Source organism: Eurypyga helias, unplaced genomic scaffold (genome assembly GCF_000690775.1).
Source record: "Eurypyga helias isolate BGI_N326 unplaced genomic scaffold, ASM69077v1 scaffold8975, whole genome shotgun sequence".
Classification (NCBI taxonomy): Eukaryota; Metazoa; Chordata; class Aves; order Eurypygiformes; family Eurypygidae; genus Eurypyga; species Eurypyga helias.
This window is the reverse complement of record NW_010249470.1, coordinates 7,202-23,359: the sequence shown is the minus strand read 5'-3', so window position 1 is coordinate 23,359 and position 16,158 is coordinate 7,202. Positions and strand designations below refer to the sequence as shown.

The 16,158-nt window shown below is 37.5% G+C and overlaps 1 protein-coding gene across 1 annotated transcript in view; it reads right to left on the bottom strand.

The window, feature by feature from the left end:
* FCHO2 (FCH domain only 2) overlaps window positions 1-12,287 on the bottom strand; it is a gene marked incomplete at both ends in the record, with an annotated part of 19,034 nt that extends 6,747 nt beyond the window's left edge. The window contains 5 exons of the mRNA XM_010151368.1: window positions 827-931; window positions 5,021-5,173; window positions 5,264-5,405; window positions 6,742-6,816; window positions 12,196-12,287. Coding sequence (XP_010149670.1) covers window positions 827-931; window positions 5,021-5,173; window positions 5,264-5,405; window positions 6,742-6,816; window positions 12,196-12,287 — 567 coding nt within the window. The remainder of the gene's footprint in view (window positions 1-826; window positions 932-5,020; window positions 5,174-5,263; window positions 5,406-6,741; window positions 6,817-12,195) is intronic.
* Between the last annotated feature and the right edge of the window lie 3,871 nt (window positions 12,288-16,158).

Here is a 16,158-nt window from a genome sequence, read left to right as displayed (position 1 = left end):
ATGCAGTTTACAGTTTGGGACATGGCAGCTTTCTACATGTCAGCCTACACAATTCCCATGTGAAATCCTAATTTCCAAGTTAACACTTACCCACTTACATGTTAAAAATGCAAGTATGACTGAATCTCCCTAATAATTCCATCTATGCCTAAAAATTAATCTTTGGAACTGATGAAAAGAGTGAAGAACTTTAAACCAAAAAGAAAATTCCTATCTTGCAAACCAAGAAACATATATAAATAAATATCCTAACCAGTCTTTAAGTACTACTACTAAAAGCATAAAGTAACAAGTCTGTTTTTTAAAATCTGGGTCAGTAAAAAAAAAGTCTGCTATCAACAGGTTTGAAAAAGAAACTTTAAAACAGCATACACAATGGTACAGAGAACTTGATACCCTCTGGAATACTGATTAAAAGTCTTTAAAAAAACCCAGAATCTTGAACAGATATAAGGGCTTTTCATAACCTGAGGTAAACCCTTGGAAGACACTTTAACAAGCTGTACCTGTGGTGTTTTCCAAGAATGATAACGAAAAAAACATGATGGATTCCAATATTAAAACTCATTTATAAGACTCTCCATGTCCAGCAATTCACAGGATTTCCCACATGATCACAATGCATCTACAATATTTCCAGAAGTTCATTTTGTTTCTTCCAAAAATTTCTTCAGAAAGTCTTTCTAGGATGCTGGTACTCAATTGTGTCATTTAAGGATAGGCCATCACAGCACACATGGTCAGTGTTTGCCCTTCAGATCTCTTCAGATATTAAATAATACATATTAATCTATTTTAAAGGTAACTCAATTGATATAACACTTACCTGTGCAGTTTCTGTCATTTTCTGTTCAAAATCAGATTTAAATGCAGCATATTTCTCCACATACAGTTTATAAGTATCTGTGGCTTTTTTTGATTTAACTGCTGCCTGTAGATGAGTACAAAAATGTGTCAAATGTCACCCATACAATCTGATCCCAGGTTTTTAAAGTCAAAATTAAAAGAAAACCTAGGATGATCTATAAAAAATATTAGGGGGTATATCAAACCAGTAAAGTTTCAAAACAAATTTCATCACCAAATAACTAAGAATCAAGACATTAGAAATTTCTGTTTAAATATATGCATAAACAACATAAAAAGGTAACAAAGCAACTACCTCATTCAAATACTTTCCCTTTATCAGCATTGAGAAATTTACAATATACTTATTTTGAAATCAAATTTGTATTGCTCAAGTAAACTAACTAGCTCTTGTCAAATATTTAGATGTGCAACAGAAAAACAAGAAGAAAGCAGGGTTGGGATCCAGAGCAAACAGTTGCTTGTGCAATTCTGAAAGAGTCAACGGTAAAACCCAAGAAGGTGCAGTTGTGTGTTAGAAATGAAGGAAGAAATTCAAAATTATGGTTGTTACATCAATGGAAATTTTAAAATGAAGACATATTCGAAAGTTAAGTTAATGTAAAACATACTGATCGCAAGATTTATGCAGCTCAGTGTTGTTTATAACAGTCCTTTTTTGTCTTTATAATTTATTGAGTATTCTTTCATTATTTGTTGCTAATAAACCAAAATCATATAAGAGTTTAATATTCTTGAAAGACAAAACAGGAGAATCCCAATATTACATGGAGAACAAAACTGAGTTAAGTGATTTTCTGTAGTAGAGAAAAAGTTATTTTCGAGGTTTACAGCATGACATACATGAGATGGAGTTTTTCAAACCTTTGCTATTCTTGCTATTTCCAAGTTGAAAATCAATGAAAATAAAATTGTCTTGAACCCCAGCTTTTTTCCAGCTTCTTTGTTCAACATGCCTACTTTATCTCATTGAAATTTCCCATCAGTTGTAACTCAAATATATTCCAGAATTGTAATGGCATCCGTAAAGACAGCTGTGGATTTACTACTTGTTCTAGTTCTGAATAGCTTTCCTTCCTTCATTCAAATTAATTTCATCTGTCCCACAGCAAAACCAGAAATGATTGCTCACTTGCAATGACTTTAAAGCTGACCACTCTCTGTAACTTTCAAATGAATTAGTACAAAGATGCCCGCCAGAGAGTTATATTCTGCAGTTTCCAAGAGAAAAATAACAGAACATCATGAGTAACAGCATAGCATTAGCACCTGGGGAAACATCAACCAGGAATTCAAAGGAATCAGAACCAAAGCTACAGGTCCATTTTTCCAGTCAAAAGGAAAACTTAGTTCTGTAGTCTTCTAAATCCAGCATAACAGAGCCTGAGAATACCTCAGTGTATGAAGGATATGGATCCTTCAGGCATTAAAAGGAAAGCATGACAGGTTGTATCAAACCCACCAGTTACTTGTCCTGAATTTTACTACATGATTCTCACTCTTGCACATTCACAGAAAGGAATTACCAAGAAGAAAACAGTCCTATCTTGTTTCCCAAATGTCATTTACTACACTGAAAGTAGAAGGTGCTCCAACAACGCTTGCTTTTAAAAATAATTATACTGCTTTGCAATGATTCCAAACTTAACCATTGAAAAGGAAATGCCAAGTTAAAAGACTCAAAAAATAACTTTATATTCATAAAGCATTATGTAATTGAACCCAAAATGCATGGGATTTTGACAAAACCAAATCATTCTGTCCCTTACAGTCATGTTTAATGATGAGCAGAATCTGAGTGTAATGTGCTGCTGAAGAGCACCTACAAAACCCATCTACTCAGCAGGACAGACAAAATGATAAAACACGAGGATGTTGGAAGATTAACTAGTAATTTCTTCTGAAAACAGGATGTGTCTATTCTCACATGCAGCAATTGCTAGAACTCTATTTACCAGATTTACAGTAAGTGAAAGAGTAAGGATCAGCCAAGATTTTTTTGTCAAGTCACTATAAATAGAGAAGTTCACATGTCAGAGAACAACAGGAAATTATTACACAAGTTAACATTAACTTTCAGCTGCAATCAACACTGCAAGATCTCTGATACCTCCTCAGATTCTTCAATAAAGTATTTTTCCAAATATTTGGTTTTGTGATAAGGTCTTAGTGTATTGGTGAAGATCCCCCACTTTCTGATAAAGCAGTTACTCTGAAATTTTGATAGAAAACATTTTTCATGTTGTGCTAAAAGTAATAAACCTATTCTCTGCCACAGAAAAAAAGGGCAAATACAATCTCTGTCACTAAGTTTCTCAAATTACAAGTGTCAATTTGAATAAAGAAATGACTGAAGAGATGTCATGGTCACTGTTACCTGCTATCACTGGAAACATATCTTAAGTACTTGCAGAGCATTCAACTATGGCCTAATTGTTCAAACAGAAGTATCTAGGGAAGAGGCATAAAACAGTAAACAAGGGGTTTCATCCTACAGTGCTTCTTCTTTCTTCTCATGTAGACATCAGTCAGACTGAACACTTTTTTGTTTCCAACTGAACAAGGAAAATGTTACATCTTAAAAACAAGCATTCCATCAAGTCAACTTTTCCTACTGAAAAGTTTCAATCTATTTACAAGAATTCAGAAAAATTTTACTTTGAATAGACTGGCAGGAAAAAATCTGCCAACCCACACATTTCTGAATCATGTCTAGAATCCAACACTGACTGTCATTCGAGACATATGCTAGGGGGGGGAAAAAAAAAATCGAGATTTATATCAAAGATAAAACAATCAGAAGATGGCCAGCAGGATCACTTTTGTCATCAGTGAAAAGTCAACAACAAACTATCTGCTCCATCAAGATTGCACTATATAATGCATTAAGATGATTCTTCCAAGAACGAAGTCCTGCACAGATGAGGTAATGGAAATGGAAATAGGGAGAGATATCAAGATTTAGAAAGAGAAGACATAATTACAGACAAGGAAGCATGACCTCTTTTTTCCTCTACTGCTTAGCTTCTTGAAAACAGGAAGAAGTTACAGTGATGCCAGCAGGTCAAGGGAGATGATCCTTCCCTTCCACTCAGCACCGGTGAGGCCACATCTGGAGCATCCAGTTCTGGGTTGTCCATTGCAAGAGAGACGTGGCCATACTGGGCAGAGTCCAGCAAAGGCCTGTGAAGATGATGAAGGGACTGGCGCTTATCTCCTACGAGGAAAGGCTGGGAGAGTTGGGACTGTAAAGCCTGAAGAAGGCTCAGGGAAGATCTCATCAATGTGCATGAACAAGTGAAGGGACTGTGCATAGAAGACAGAGACAGGCTCTTTCCAGTGGTGCCCAAGAAGGTTGCTCCTGAATGTTAGGAAACACATTTTCACTGTGAGGGTGACAGAGCACTGGCACAGGTTGCCCGGAGAGGATGTGGAGTCTCCATTTTTGGAGATATTCAAAGGCTGTCTGGACACTGTCCCAAACAACTGGCTCGAGGTGGCCTTGCTTGGGCAGGAGGGTTGGACAGGATGACCTCCAGAGGTTTCTTCCGACCACAGTCGTTTTGTGATTCTGTGAATTTTTCAAACTCCACCGTAACCCAAGGACAGTACTCAATACAACACTGAGATATCCCTTGGATTTTTGGTCCATGAAATGGAAACCTTTTAAATAAGCACTGAAAGTAATGTTAACTTCTTTTTCTTCTCAATGGAACAGACTTCAAATACTTAAAGTAATTGCTACTATACAAATACAAAGTAATTAGCTACTTTATCTCATTGAAGGGACAACACAAAACCACTTGCTCTTTAATAGCAAGGGCATTGAGTGTTTATACATTTACGTAAGGAAATTTATCCAGAAACATAATAGACGCTGAAACAATTACATACAATTTCTGTAAAAGCCAGTAAACAAAATTATATGATGTACATATTTACAAAATAAAGAATTAGAACTGCAGTGCAGTTAGAATAGTGAAGTGTAAACAAAACATAACTAGGTATTCAAAATATCATGCACATTATGAAACAGGCACATGTACAGCTTTTAGCTATTTTTAGCCTTTTCTGAGCATTTCTTTAACTAAGACCAAGACAAATGTTACTGATTGGCAACACAATGAATTAAAGTAAGATGTCACAGAACTACCTTATCAACTTCTCTCTGTGTTGCTCCTTCCTTTTTCAAACGTTCTTGTTCCACACACTTTGCATTGTAGTTTTCCTTTGATTTCTGTAAGGCCTGAGTTATACTCTGAATATTTTGCACTGCTTCCAAGGTTCCTGAAACATCTTCTTTAGTCTGCCAAATATCATATGGTTGTCAAAACCAAACCATTGTAATTTTAGTGTTAACAAGTCCTTGGAAATGCATAAGAAGAAAAATAACAACCTTTTTATAAGCCTTGATTTGTTCATCTCCATACTTGTGAACTTCTTTTATTAGTTCTTGTAATCTCCGCACAAGATCCAAGTGACAGCTTGCTAGTTTTTCTGTTGAGGTTTTGAAAACATCCCAAACTGGTGCAAATGTCCTAAATTGAGGAAAATTGTATTTAATGTTCATCCAAAATTTTTTCCTTTTGGTTGATAGTTTTTTTTTAATAGTGCCAATGAATAACTGATAAATATACAGAACTTCACTTCTACTCCTAAAACTGAAAAAAAAACCCAAAACCCCAAACCCCAACAACTGCTTTAAATTCTCATTAAATATGTTTCAAATGTACTTGGAATCCTATCTACTTTCCATGTTTTATGTTTTACTTGTATTGACTTTAACGAGTAAAACACAGCAAAGTTCACTTGAACTTCTCTGTCATCAGCATATAATAATGCCAAGTGGTATTCATAAAGATGATGCATAATAATTTAACAGGTAGATTTTTTTTGTGTGTGTACTTGAATAGTGCAAACAAATCAGAAATTACTTGGTTAGGTAAGTTTCTAGTCGTCTTACACCATTACAACCACAAGATGCAGGAAAAAATGTTAGCAGAGATGGTCTGCCGCTAAAAGGGTTTTACTGATTAACAGAGATTAACCATACGGCAAAGGAAGGTGGGGGACAGGTCATTCCTCAGACTCAGATTTCTGTACTGAATGGAATTCTCCAGCTATTCTAAAGACAACACTCCTACCTCAGTTTTGTGCTTAATGCTGCTGACAAATCAATACTATACATAGCCTTTAAAGCACTGATGTTCAAACTGACATGCAGATACAGAACCTTTGAAGAACAGCAACAACTGGTATCAAATGATCCACTGACAAAAACTTCCCACATTTCTAGCTGTGATTACTACAAATAAAACAAAAATCTAGCCTCATTGAAGAAGTGCAAGTTCTTGCTGCCATAATCTTTCTCATGAAAAAACACCCATTAATAAAGAACTTATCCCATGTATAAATCTTCCATTAAACTACGGAATAAATCTACTGAAATGTCTCATTCTTAACATCTCTGAGGAGAGAGATAACACTCCAGAAAGCAGAAATAATAGAAATAAATAAATTTGCTGCCACATTTGCAGACCATATGTTCTCTCTTCAGAATAATTACCACAGGCTTGGGAGCACAGAATAAAAAGTCTTGTTCTTTATTATGTTTGAAAAGAACTCAACCTTCAACACAGATGAACACACAGTTCCTCCTTGTTTGGGCTTTTTTTTTAAACTGTGAACAAAGAACTGTACAGCGTTTTTCTCATAGCTGTGTGATATTTTGCCCAGTTACTGATGAACTAAAAATCACTTTGAAAGATGGCAAAGTTATACTACCTTCAACAACGTCAAAAAAATATTCAGAACCAAACTTGATCCTTAACATATATGCAATTACTTATTTCTCTTTTATGTACAGTTACTTACCCGAGTTGCGTGTAATTGCTTGCTGATTTGGCTAGTTTTGTCATTGACCTTGAATATGCCTCCTCTATCGCAGCCCTGATTTAAAGAAAGCCATCAAAAGCATAATTAAATTTGAAGATATTTGTGGACAGATGAATATGCATTCTAAGGGTGCAAAACAGAGGACTTCTTGCTTTAGCTGAAAATTACTCCATTTTAATGAACCCTCCAAAACAATATGGAAAATCACAGATGTATATTTAAAAAAAAGAAAAAAAAAATCTAAGAAACCTGTGACAGAATGTTGCAGAGAACAGAAAAAAGTACAACCAAGGGACTCAAGTCTTGAAAAAGATGATTTCTTCCTATACTCTCTGCTGTTCCACCACAGCTTTCACATTCTTTAGTAACAATGAGACAAACCGACGTATTACCCACCTAGCACTGTCTGAACAGCAGACATTTACAGCACAGCAAAATCAAATATATTTATAACAATAACATTAAAATAAAAAAACTGAATGCTTGCTGAGCAATCACACTGAATAAAATGGGGTCTTGTCTAGCCATTTTGTAAGGGGTGTTTGGTTTTTTGTTTAAGTTCTTTGAATAGCGATATTTGCATTTGGAAAACAGTAAAATAACATGCAATGAAAAGTATTGTGTTCCACTTTTTATACTCATTTTTAAAGAAGGTTGTCTCAAATATATTCTGATTTATTTTGCAAAACCTCTTCCCTAGATAAAGTTTCATTATATTTTCCTGCACTCAAACCACAATTTTACTTGTCTTGTGGAGATTCAAAATCCAAGGGTCAGCATAGATTTCTCCTTTAGAGTCTCTGCTGGGGCAGTGCCATGGAATAGCAGTCACACACAACTTATCACAGCCATGTCCTTCCCCCATCAGTCTTCCTCACCCTCTTATTACTAAGGTAAAGATACACACTACTTTAATTTTCCACTCTAAATCAATGTTGATATATATCATGTCAACTTTATAAGCATTCTGGATTTGAGTAAATACTGTAATTGCCTTTTCTTGGAAATGCAAAGGCTTGAAGCAATTTCTTTCCTGCTGTGAAACACCTTTATTCAAGGGTTAAAGAGAGGAAGAAAAGGGAGATGAAGAATTCACTCCTCTCTCAAGTTATACCATGACTATGACCACTTATTGCTCAGGCAGAGTTTTTATTTCTCTTTAGTAGCAACACTTTCCAAGCAAAAAGAATTTGAAACAAAAATGAAACAAAGAAACAGGAGTCACCTGAAACAGAGGGGCATTTATTTAAAACTACTGAACTACAAAAATAACTACCCAGACAGTTGGACAATCAGTTTAGAGAAGGGGATTAGGCTGTAAAATGCAGTAACTCAATTACATTTTAAATCTCACCTACAAACAATGGTTAAGTTATTCACCATGAGAAAGGTAAAATAACTTTATTCTCTTTCCACATACGTATCTATTTTTTGATGATAAGAAAAAGTTTAAGTTTCCAAGGTTTGGAATTCTTGCTCACTGCACAGCAACCAGCACATACGCAGAGACACCCAGAAGAGACACGGTTTTTTAACTATCATGATGAACAACATATTTTGATTAAGTATCAAAAGCTTCTTTTTAAGTTTTCGAGATTAGACAGTTCAGTGTCTGTGTGTCCACCTTCTCCACACCCTACACCACCCCTCCCTTTTTTAAAAAAAACAAGATTTATGACCAAAATCCACACCTCATCTACAATCCACACTCACCTGAGCAGCTTCCACAAAACCAGAGTTCTGAAATTTACTACATAATGTAAACACCAACAGCTACAAACACCAACAACTGAAAGATGCCGTTACTTATCAGTTGGACAATATTTTGCCCTATCATTTGTCCTACATTTGTCCTGTCAACTGACTTTCCAGAGCACTCTGACATATGAGTAACTAGGAGTGCCTAAGTAAATTAGTTTTCACCCATTTGAAAATCTGTCTTTGCTTGGGATCTCTTAAACGTTTAGAAGTTAAATGGGAATATACGCATTTCCAGGAGATTCTTTTTATGATGCCTACAGGCACGTGGTGCAGAAAAAAATCCAAAAGACTTCTGGAGAAAACCCATTTAGTTCCTAGTTGAGCACAGTGGTTTCTTATATGTAAACAGTTTAGGTGTTAAATATACACAAATATAGGACAGCTCACCTACAAAATATTCCCAGTATTTAAAGAAAAAAAAAAAACCCTGTAGGGGTAACCCAACCTTCATATATTTTCACTTCTTTAATAACAAAATTTCAATATGCTTTACCAAGAACAGAGCAAAGGTATTTTTCAGCAGAGAGACAGGTAACCTGCCCCACCCAAGATATTCCAACACTGAGCAGATTGACTCCACAAAATTCCCTCTTTCAGATGACCTCTTTCTTTTGAACCGCTGTATTGGGTCTGCATAGCAAGGTTTTGGTAGCAGGGATGAGTTCTGTGAGAAGCTGCTGGAAGCCTCCCCTGTGTCTGACAGAACAATGCCAGCTGGCTCCAAGATGACCCACTGCTGGCCAAGGCTGAGCCCATCAAGTGACACTCATGAAGTCTCTGGGATAACATGCTAAGAAGGAAAAAAAAAAGTAAAAGGGCAGATTTTGCGACAGAGTAAGTAAGATGTGAGAGACAGAACTCTGCAGATACCAGAGTCACTGGACAAGCAGGAGAAGAGGTGCTCCAGGTGCTGACGCAGAGATTCCCTAGCAGCCCACAGGGAAGACTATGGTGAGAGGGCCGGCTGTGCCACTGCAGCCATGGAGGGGCACGGGGGAGCAGAGACACCCCCCCCCACGCTACAGTAGGGGGATGCCTGAAGGAGGCTGTGACCCTGTGGGAAGCCTGAGCTGGAGCAGGCTCCTGGCAGGACCTGTGGCCCTGTGGAGAGAGGAGCTCAGGCTGGAGCAGTTTTGCTGGCAGAACTTGTAACCCCATAGGAAGCCCACGCTGGGGCACATTGCTCCTGAAGGACTGCATCCTGTGGAAAGGGTAATGGTGGTCCTTAGAGTAATTGCTGAATGATCTTTCCCTGTCCTTATCTTCAGCCATGAGCCCTTCACCGTATTTGACCTCCCCTGTCCAGCAGAGGAGGGCAGTGACAGAGCAGCTTGGTGAACACCTGGCCTCCAGCCAAGTTCAACCCACCTCAACCACAGATGCAACTGTCTTTCATTTCTTTAAACACTTGAACATTAATAAATACTCAAAAACAAAAATGAAAAAGTGAAATTACACTGAAGAAAATGAAATAGGTGTTGACTAACTGAACACAGTCAAGGATAAAATCTTCTGCTCCTTCTACGGATTCCCAGTTTGAACAGCAGATGTAGTACAGACATACTACAAATGAACACATTTCAAACTTTTTTCTTTCCCAGAGGAAAAAAACTTTGCAGAAGGTTCTTGTGGATGTCTTTAAATAAAAATCTTAAAATCCATAAGTTGACCGTTATTTAAAACACCCATATTTTCCCACACCCTATAAAATTTTTCTTTTTTCATTACTAAGGCTTGAGAAACAAGAACAATACACTCTTCCCTGATTTGGCTGCATACAACCAACACACAATTCTGAACAGCGCAAGTAACAGAGACTGGCTTCGCACAGACGTGTCCTTTGTGCCCTGGGCAGCCTGCACATCTATCTGTACACTCCATCATCGTTCCTTTCTCCCCGAGACCACCCTGTAAATAGAAGCAGATTCTCTGGCTAGTCTGGAGAGTCCAGCAATCCTGTCTGACCAGGTGACTACAGTACATACAAAGGTTAAGTACTTTAACTTGTTAAAAGTACTATCACCAACTCAGATCTGTCTCCTCTACCTACCCAGCAGTTTTGAGTTTTTATTCTCCTAGGTCTCTGTTTTGGGGGAGGGGGTGGGGGGGTGTGGAAAGAGGACAATATGTTCAAAAGGAATGGAGGGACAGACGTGAAGAAAGGTCAGATGTATGAAAGTTTAGTTTTCGTGGGGAGCAGTTCAGAAAATCAGGTACACAGAAGTCAAGGCATAAAAACACTAGATCTAGGAGGGTCCTAATAAATGTTGTTCATCCACTTACATCTTTCTAGCAGAAAAACAGTACTGCAAAACAATATTCAGATTCCATGAAGGAAGGAAGGCAGGCAACAGATAATTGTGTGCAAAATAGAACATGGTCAAGATAATTGGACTGTTGTAAAATACTGTTGAAGTACTGCCCAACCCAACTTCTTTTGAGATCAAGAATTTGAGCCATGTGAATACACATGTGCTACTGAACCATATCTATTTCCTGGGAAATCGACTGACATCCCACAATAACTTTACAATAGTGGTGAAGGCCTTCACTACCTAGATAGGGACACTCAAACTTTTTTACTAAAGTGGGGATACCAAATATTTAAAGTCCATCTATTTATTTGAAACTACGAACTACGTGCCACAAACTACTGCTAGCTTAGACTAAGATTGATCAGTGATGTGCCCCTCACTTGAAAAGTACCATCTATTTGGCATTCAACTGCTGAGATCTATTTAAGGCCAAAACTCCAAAGCTGGTTTTTTTGGACAGCTTGTACTGCAGAAAACCTTCACTGAAACAGGTCCTCAGTCAGTCTCTTGCAAGTTTTTTCGATGGTGTCAGTAACTGAATTAAGACAAAATTCTGAAGAACACATGCAATTAATTTTGTCCAGAATGGAAATTCTTGTGTTCAACATAGCAGCAGCAGTCTTCTTTCACAAAGAAGAACTAAAACTAGGTCACCTGTTTTGGAAGTTGTCACATCTGCAATTTCAGTTCTGTCCCTTCCATCCCATAAAGAAACACCTGTCATAGAATCACAGAATGGTTTATGTTGGAAGGGACCTTAAAGATCATCTAGTTCCAACCTCCCTGCCATGGGCAGGGACACCTTGCACTAGACCAGGTTGCTCAAAGCCACATCCAGCCTGGCCTTGAAGACATCCAGGGATGGGGCATCCACAATAGTGTTGTGTTATTTTATGCATATTATTTTCTTGTCTCTACATGTCACTCCCTTTCCTAGTTTCTTAACATCTTAATCTGAAAGTGTAATTTTTTTAAAGATCATACTAGCTGCTGCTAATATCCTAATTAACATCTGTGGTCAAAAACTGTGTAAGGCTGATAAATTATTGTTTTATTTCAAAACATGATGAAAAATTTGGATTAATTTAAATCAATTGCTGGACACCTAATGTGACATTTCTAGCTTTTTACTAATTTTTTAATTCAAACATGAAAAATGAGAAGTCTGCTATTAACTGATGTTTAAGAGTCACCATTCAGTTCTAAGTGAATGGAATAAACGTTGATGTTCTTGTAGGATATAAGAGATATTTTAAAATGCTCATTCTTTTTTACATATTCTGTATGTTGCTGTTAAACATGATAAACAAAACCCACAAATAGTAAAGAGTCAGGATTACCAAGGATAAATACTTACCTTTCTCTTATAAAGTCCGCTAAGTCTTTTGTTGACAAATGTCCGTGTTTCATGTTGTGATAGAGGACATCAAAGCCATTGTTCCTTTCCCCCTAAATATTAACAAAAAGAAAGTAGAACAATGAAACGCAACACACTAAAGCAATTACAAAACAAAGTATAGAACCTACGCATATTAATAACCGACCAAGTTCTGTGAAGGGAATGACTTCTAATGCTTCAGCTTTTTATCAATTGCTATTAGTTCCCTTCAATCCCCTATATGTACAACAAACTGAAATCACCTCAGCAGCTACTACTGTCCTTGTAATGACAACTCTTCTATTACATATTTCTAGGCTATATTCAAAGCCATTTCTTGCCTAGATTTCTACAGGTCTTGTATTCTCTCACTTCCGATCTTATTAAACACATAATTAATGTTGTAAACTCTCCATTCTCTAATATCTTTAATTACTTTCCGTGAACTATATTTCACACTTTGGGATCACTGGATATTCTGCTTTGCTAATTCTTCACACTTCATGTATCTTCCTTTGGTTTGGGTGGTTTTTTTGTTTGGTTTTGTTTTGGTTTTTTAAATTGATAACAAAACTCATTAATCTTTTCCCTCTCACAGGTAGGTTCCTTTTGTCTATTCTCAAGTTTGGTTTTAAAACAACTTAAAATATTTTCCAGTTAGCAAGGCATAACACCATTAAAACTGAGACACTGCCCTAAACACTGATTAATGAACTCAGCCAACTTATCAACTCTGGCACTATGGCGAACTTCCTCCGGACAGAAGAGAGCAACAATAGCAATGAAAGGAAGGCGAGGCGAGGCAAGGCATAATAGCACTCCTACTATAAAAGTCTTCCTGTCAAACTCTCCATTCCCCTCCTCCCTCTTCCAAAATCTTTAGATCCAAGATGCAGAAACATGCCTGCAGGAAAGCTGCATGCATGTTGAGAATGGAACGGAAAGAAGATATTTCAGTTGGAAGGGATGTACAAGGATCATCTAGTCCAACCACCTGACCACTTCAGGGCTGACCAGAAGAAGTTAAAGCATGCTGTTAAGGGCACTGTCCAAATTCCTCTTAAACACTGAAGGGCTCGGGGCATCGACCACCTCTCCAGGAAGCCCATTCCAGTGTTTGACCACCCTCTCGGTAAAGAAATGCTTCCTCATGCCCAGTCTGAACCTCCCCTGGCTCAGCTTTGAACTGGTCCCATGCGTCTTATCACCAAACCCCGGGGGGAAGAGATCAGCACCTTCTTCTCCACGTCCCTTCCTCAGGAGGCTGTAGAGAGCAATGAGGTGGCCCCTCAGACTCCTTTTCTCCAAACTAGACAAACACAAAATCTTTAGCTGCTCGTCACAGGATATTCCTTCCAGCCCTTTCACCAGCATTGTTGCCCTCCTCTGGGCACATTCAGGGACCTTAATCTCCTTCTTAAAATCCTGGACTTTTCACAACAGCAGCTCTACATATCCAGTGACAGGAGCCTGAGGATTTGGTCATACAGCACTCCAAACATTTCTGTTCTTTCTGTTCTGGAAAAAGTTTTTTGTGCAGCCATAAGGCTCTCCTGATCAGGGAAATTATACAGCTGAAAAATAAAGCTGCAAATAATAATAAAGATCAGTAATCCAGGTCACCATGAGGACATGAACAGCTGCATTGCTCAGCAGAAGAGGTGGGAGCAAGGAGAAGGCAGGCAGGGATCTGCCAGCTTAAGTAGGGATGGAAGAACTTCGCAGCAGTAGTAGCCTGCTGCCGTGAAGTGTTAACTGCACTACATAACACATCAGTCAATAATATAGCAAGCTGCCCTAAAGGACACCACACACAGACACAGAAATTTACAAATAACATGATTGAAGGCAATTTGATTCAGTTTACTAGTCAGGATTATTTGCTTTACATCTTCCAAGCATCAGGGAAAACAAAACCAAACAAAATAAAATTAAACACAACAAAACAAACCCAAAAAAACAACCCACACTTATAAAATCACAGTTCCTAAAATTGCAGTAAGTTGCAACCTGAAAATGCAGATCAGTTTAGCACAACTGCAATTACAAAAAGGTCTGCAAAAAGTGCAAGCAGAACTAATTGAATACATGAAAATTCAGCAAATTCTGAAAGGACCATCTACAGAGCAAGGCTTTTATTAGTTTGAAAAATAAAAAAGGATAAGACCGCCAATTAGTTAGGAAAGTAATTTTTTCTTCTAAATGTTATCTTACTCTTTCAAGCACCAATCTAAACGGTTTCACCCCCCTTTCACTACTATCTAACCATTTTCCTTGTAGTTTGAAGCCCACAATAATTTTGCCTTTTTGTGCACTAACAGGCAGCTTATTAACTTTCTGTATTTACTCCATGTAAACTCTGAATGCCACCATATTATAAAAACACCAGAGTAACTGTATAATTAAGACCTCACTGATATTTACAACTGGAATACAAAATTCTTCCTTAACTACTCTAAAGTGTACCCAAATTTGGATTACAAATAAATGTTAGGCATTTCTTCCAGAAAAAGTAATAAAATTCTCCATTATGAAATATTCTTCCTCTTTGCCATAGGTGTTTCTTCTAGCTAAACCAACACATTGATCAAAACGTGTTGAACTGCTTCTGAACTTTTCATAATGAGAGCTTTCTGAACTTTTCATAATGAGAGCTTAATGGGCAGGTTTCTATACTGGAGCTTTGTAAGTTTCCTGCCACTTTAGAAATACAGGAAAGGTAGCATAGCCATGACCCAGCCCCTAGCTGCAGCCTTCCTGATGGCTGATAACCTATCAGAAATGTAACTTTGCAAAACTTTAGAGAATGGAATGAGCCAGAACAACCAATTCCCCATCATCTTCTTATTCCCTAACTGTAACTGAAGGTTACTGCAAAGGAACTCATTTTTCCACTTAAAATGAAGTTATCTAATCAGCCTTACTCTTGTTGCTGATGTCTCATAGAATAGCAGAAAGCAAAACAGAGAAACAGAACAGATACTTTCCTCAAGTAATAAAAGTTGCCTGAAAGCTACATCTTTTATACATTATCAATAGTTAACAGAGGCTAAGAGGCTATGTGAAAAAATATATTAAGGTTTAAACAAAGCAGCAAGTCCAAAGCAAGCTCCCAGATTTGAGGGCCTACATGGTTTAAGCTTGGCACAACTAAAAGACATGTTTTCACTTGTGAATATAATGTCAAGTGTAACCCATCTTACCAATATCAGGCTCTACCAGTAAGCACAAACATCTAGACTTCAACACTGTTCAATAATTTACACAATCAAGAGTTCTGATGACTAACCTGATGACAATTCTATAAAATCTTTTACTCATGTTTGGAGACATACACGTACCTATGCCAAATTAAATATGGTATCTCAGCACAGACAGCAGACTTTTTTCTGCTTTGGAAAAGCCAGACAGCCTATCCACAACTGATTCATTCATTAGTTAAGTTCATGAAGCATAGCTCAAATAGGTCAATAGGCATCAAAGTTAAGGATCTTCATTTATAATAAAGACAGATCTATGCTGTGGCTAAGAGGAAAAGTAGTCAAATTTACAAAAAATGAATATATAGCCTCTTACATGCGCATATGCTATCAACACCATATATATGTGTTTTGGCTGTTTTTCCTCAACACTGCTCCTCTCCACTAACTGTACAAAATTCTGTACATGGAAATAATGTGTCTAGCCAACTTTTTCTTCATTAAGTGTTTTTACCCACTCCTTCCTGGTGGCAAGCTGGGATCACTAAAAGCCCAGTACCAGCCCTCTTAAAAAGTGCGGCACACATTAGAGGGAACTGATGAGACCTTCCACTCCCATACAGAGGAAAATAACATCCACTGCTATGACAGACAGTGAGTGAAGTCAGATACAGATTCTTCTAGAAGCTGCATCTTGGAGAAAGAGGAACCTCTGTTGCCATGTATAACAACAGGTTCAAAG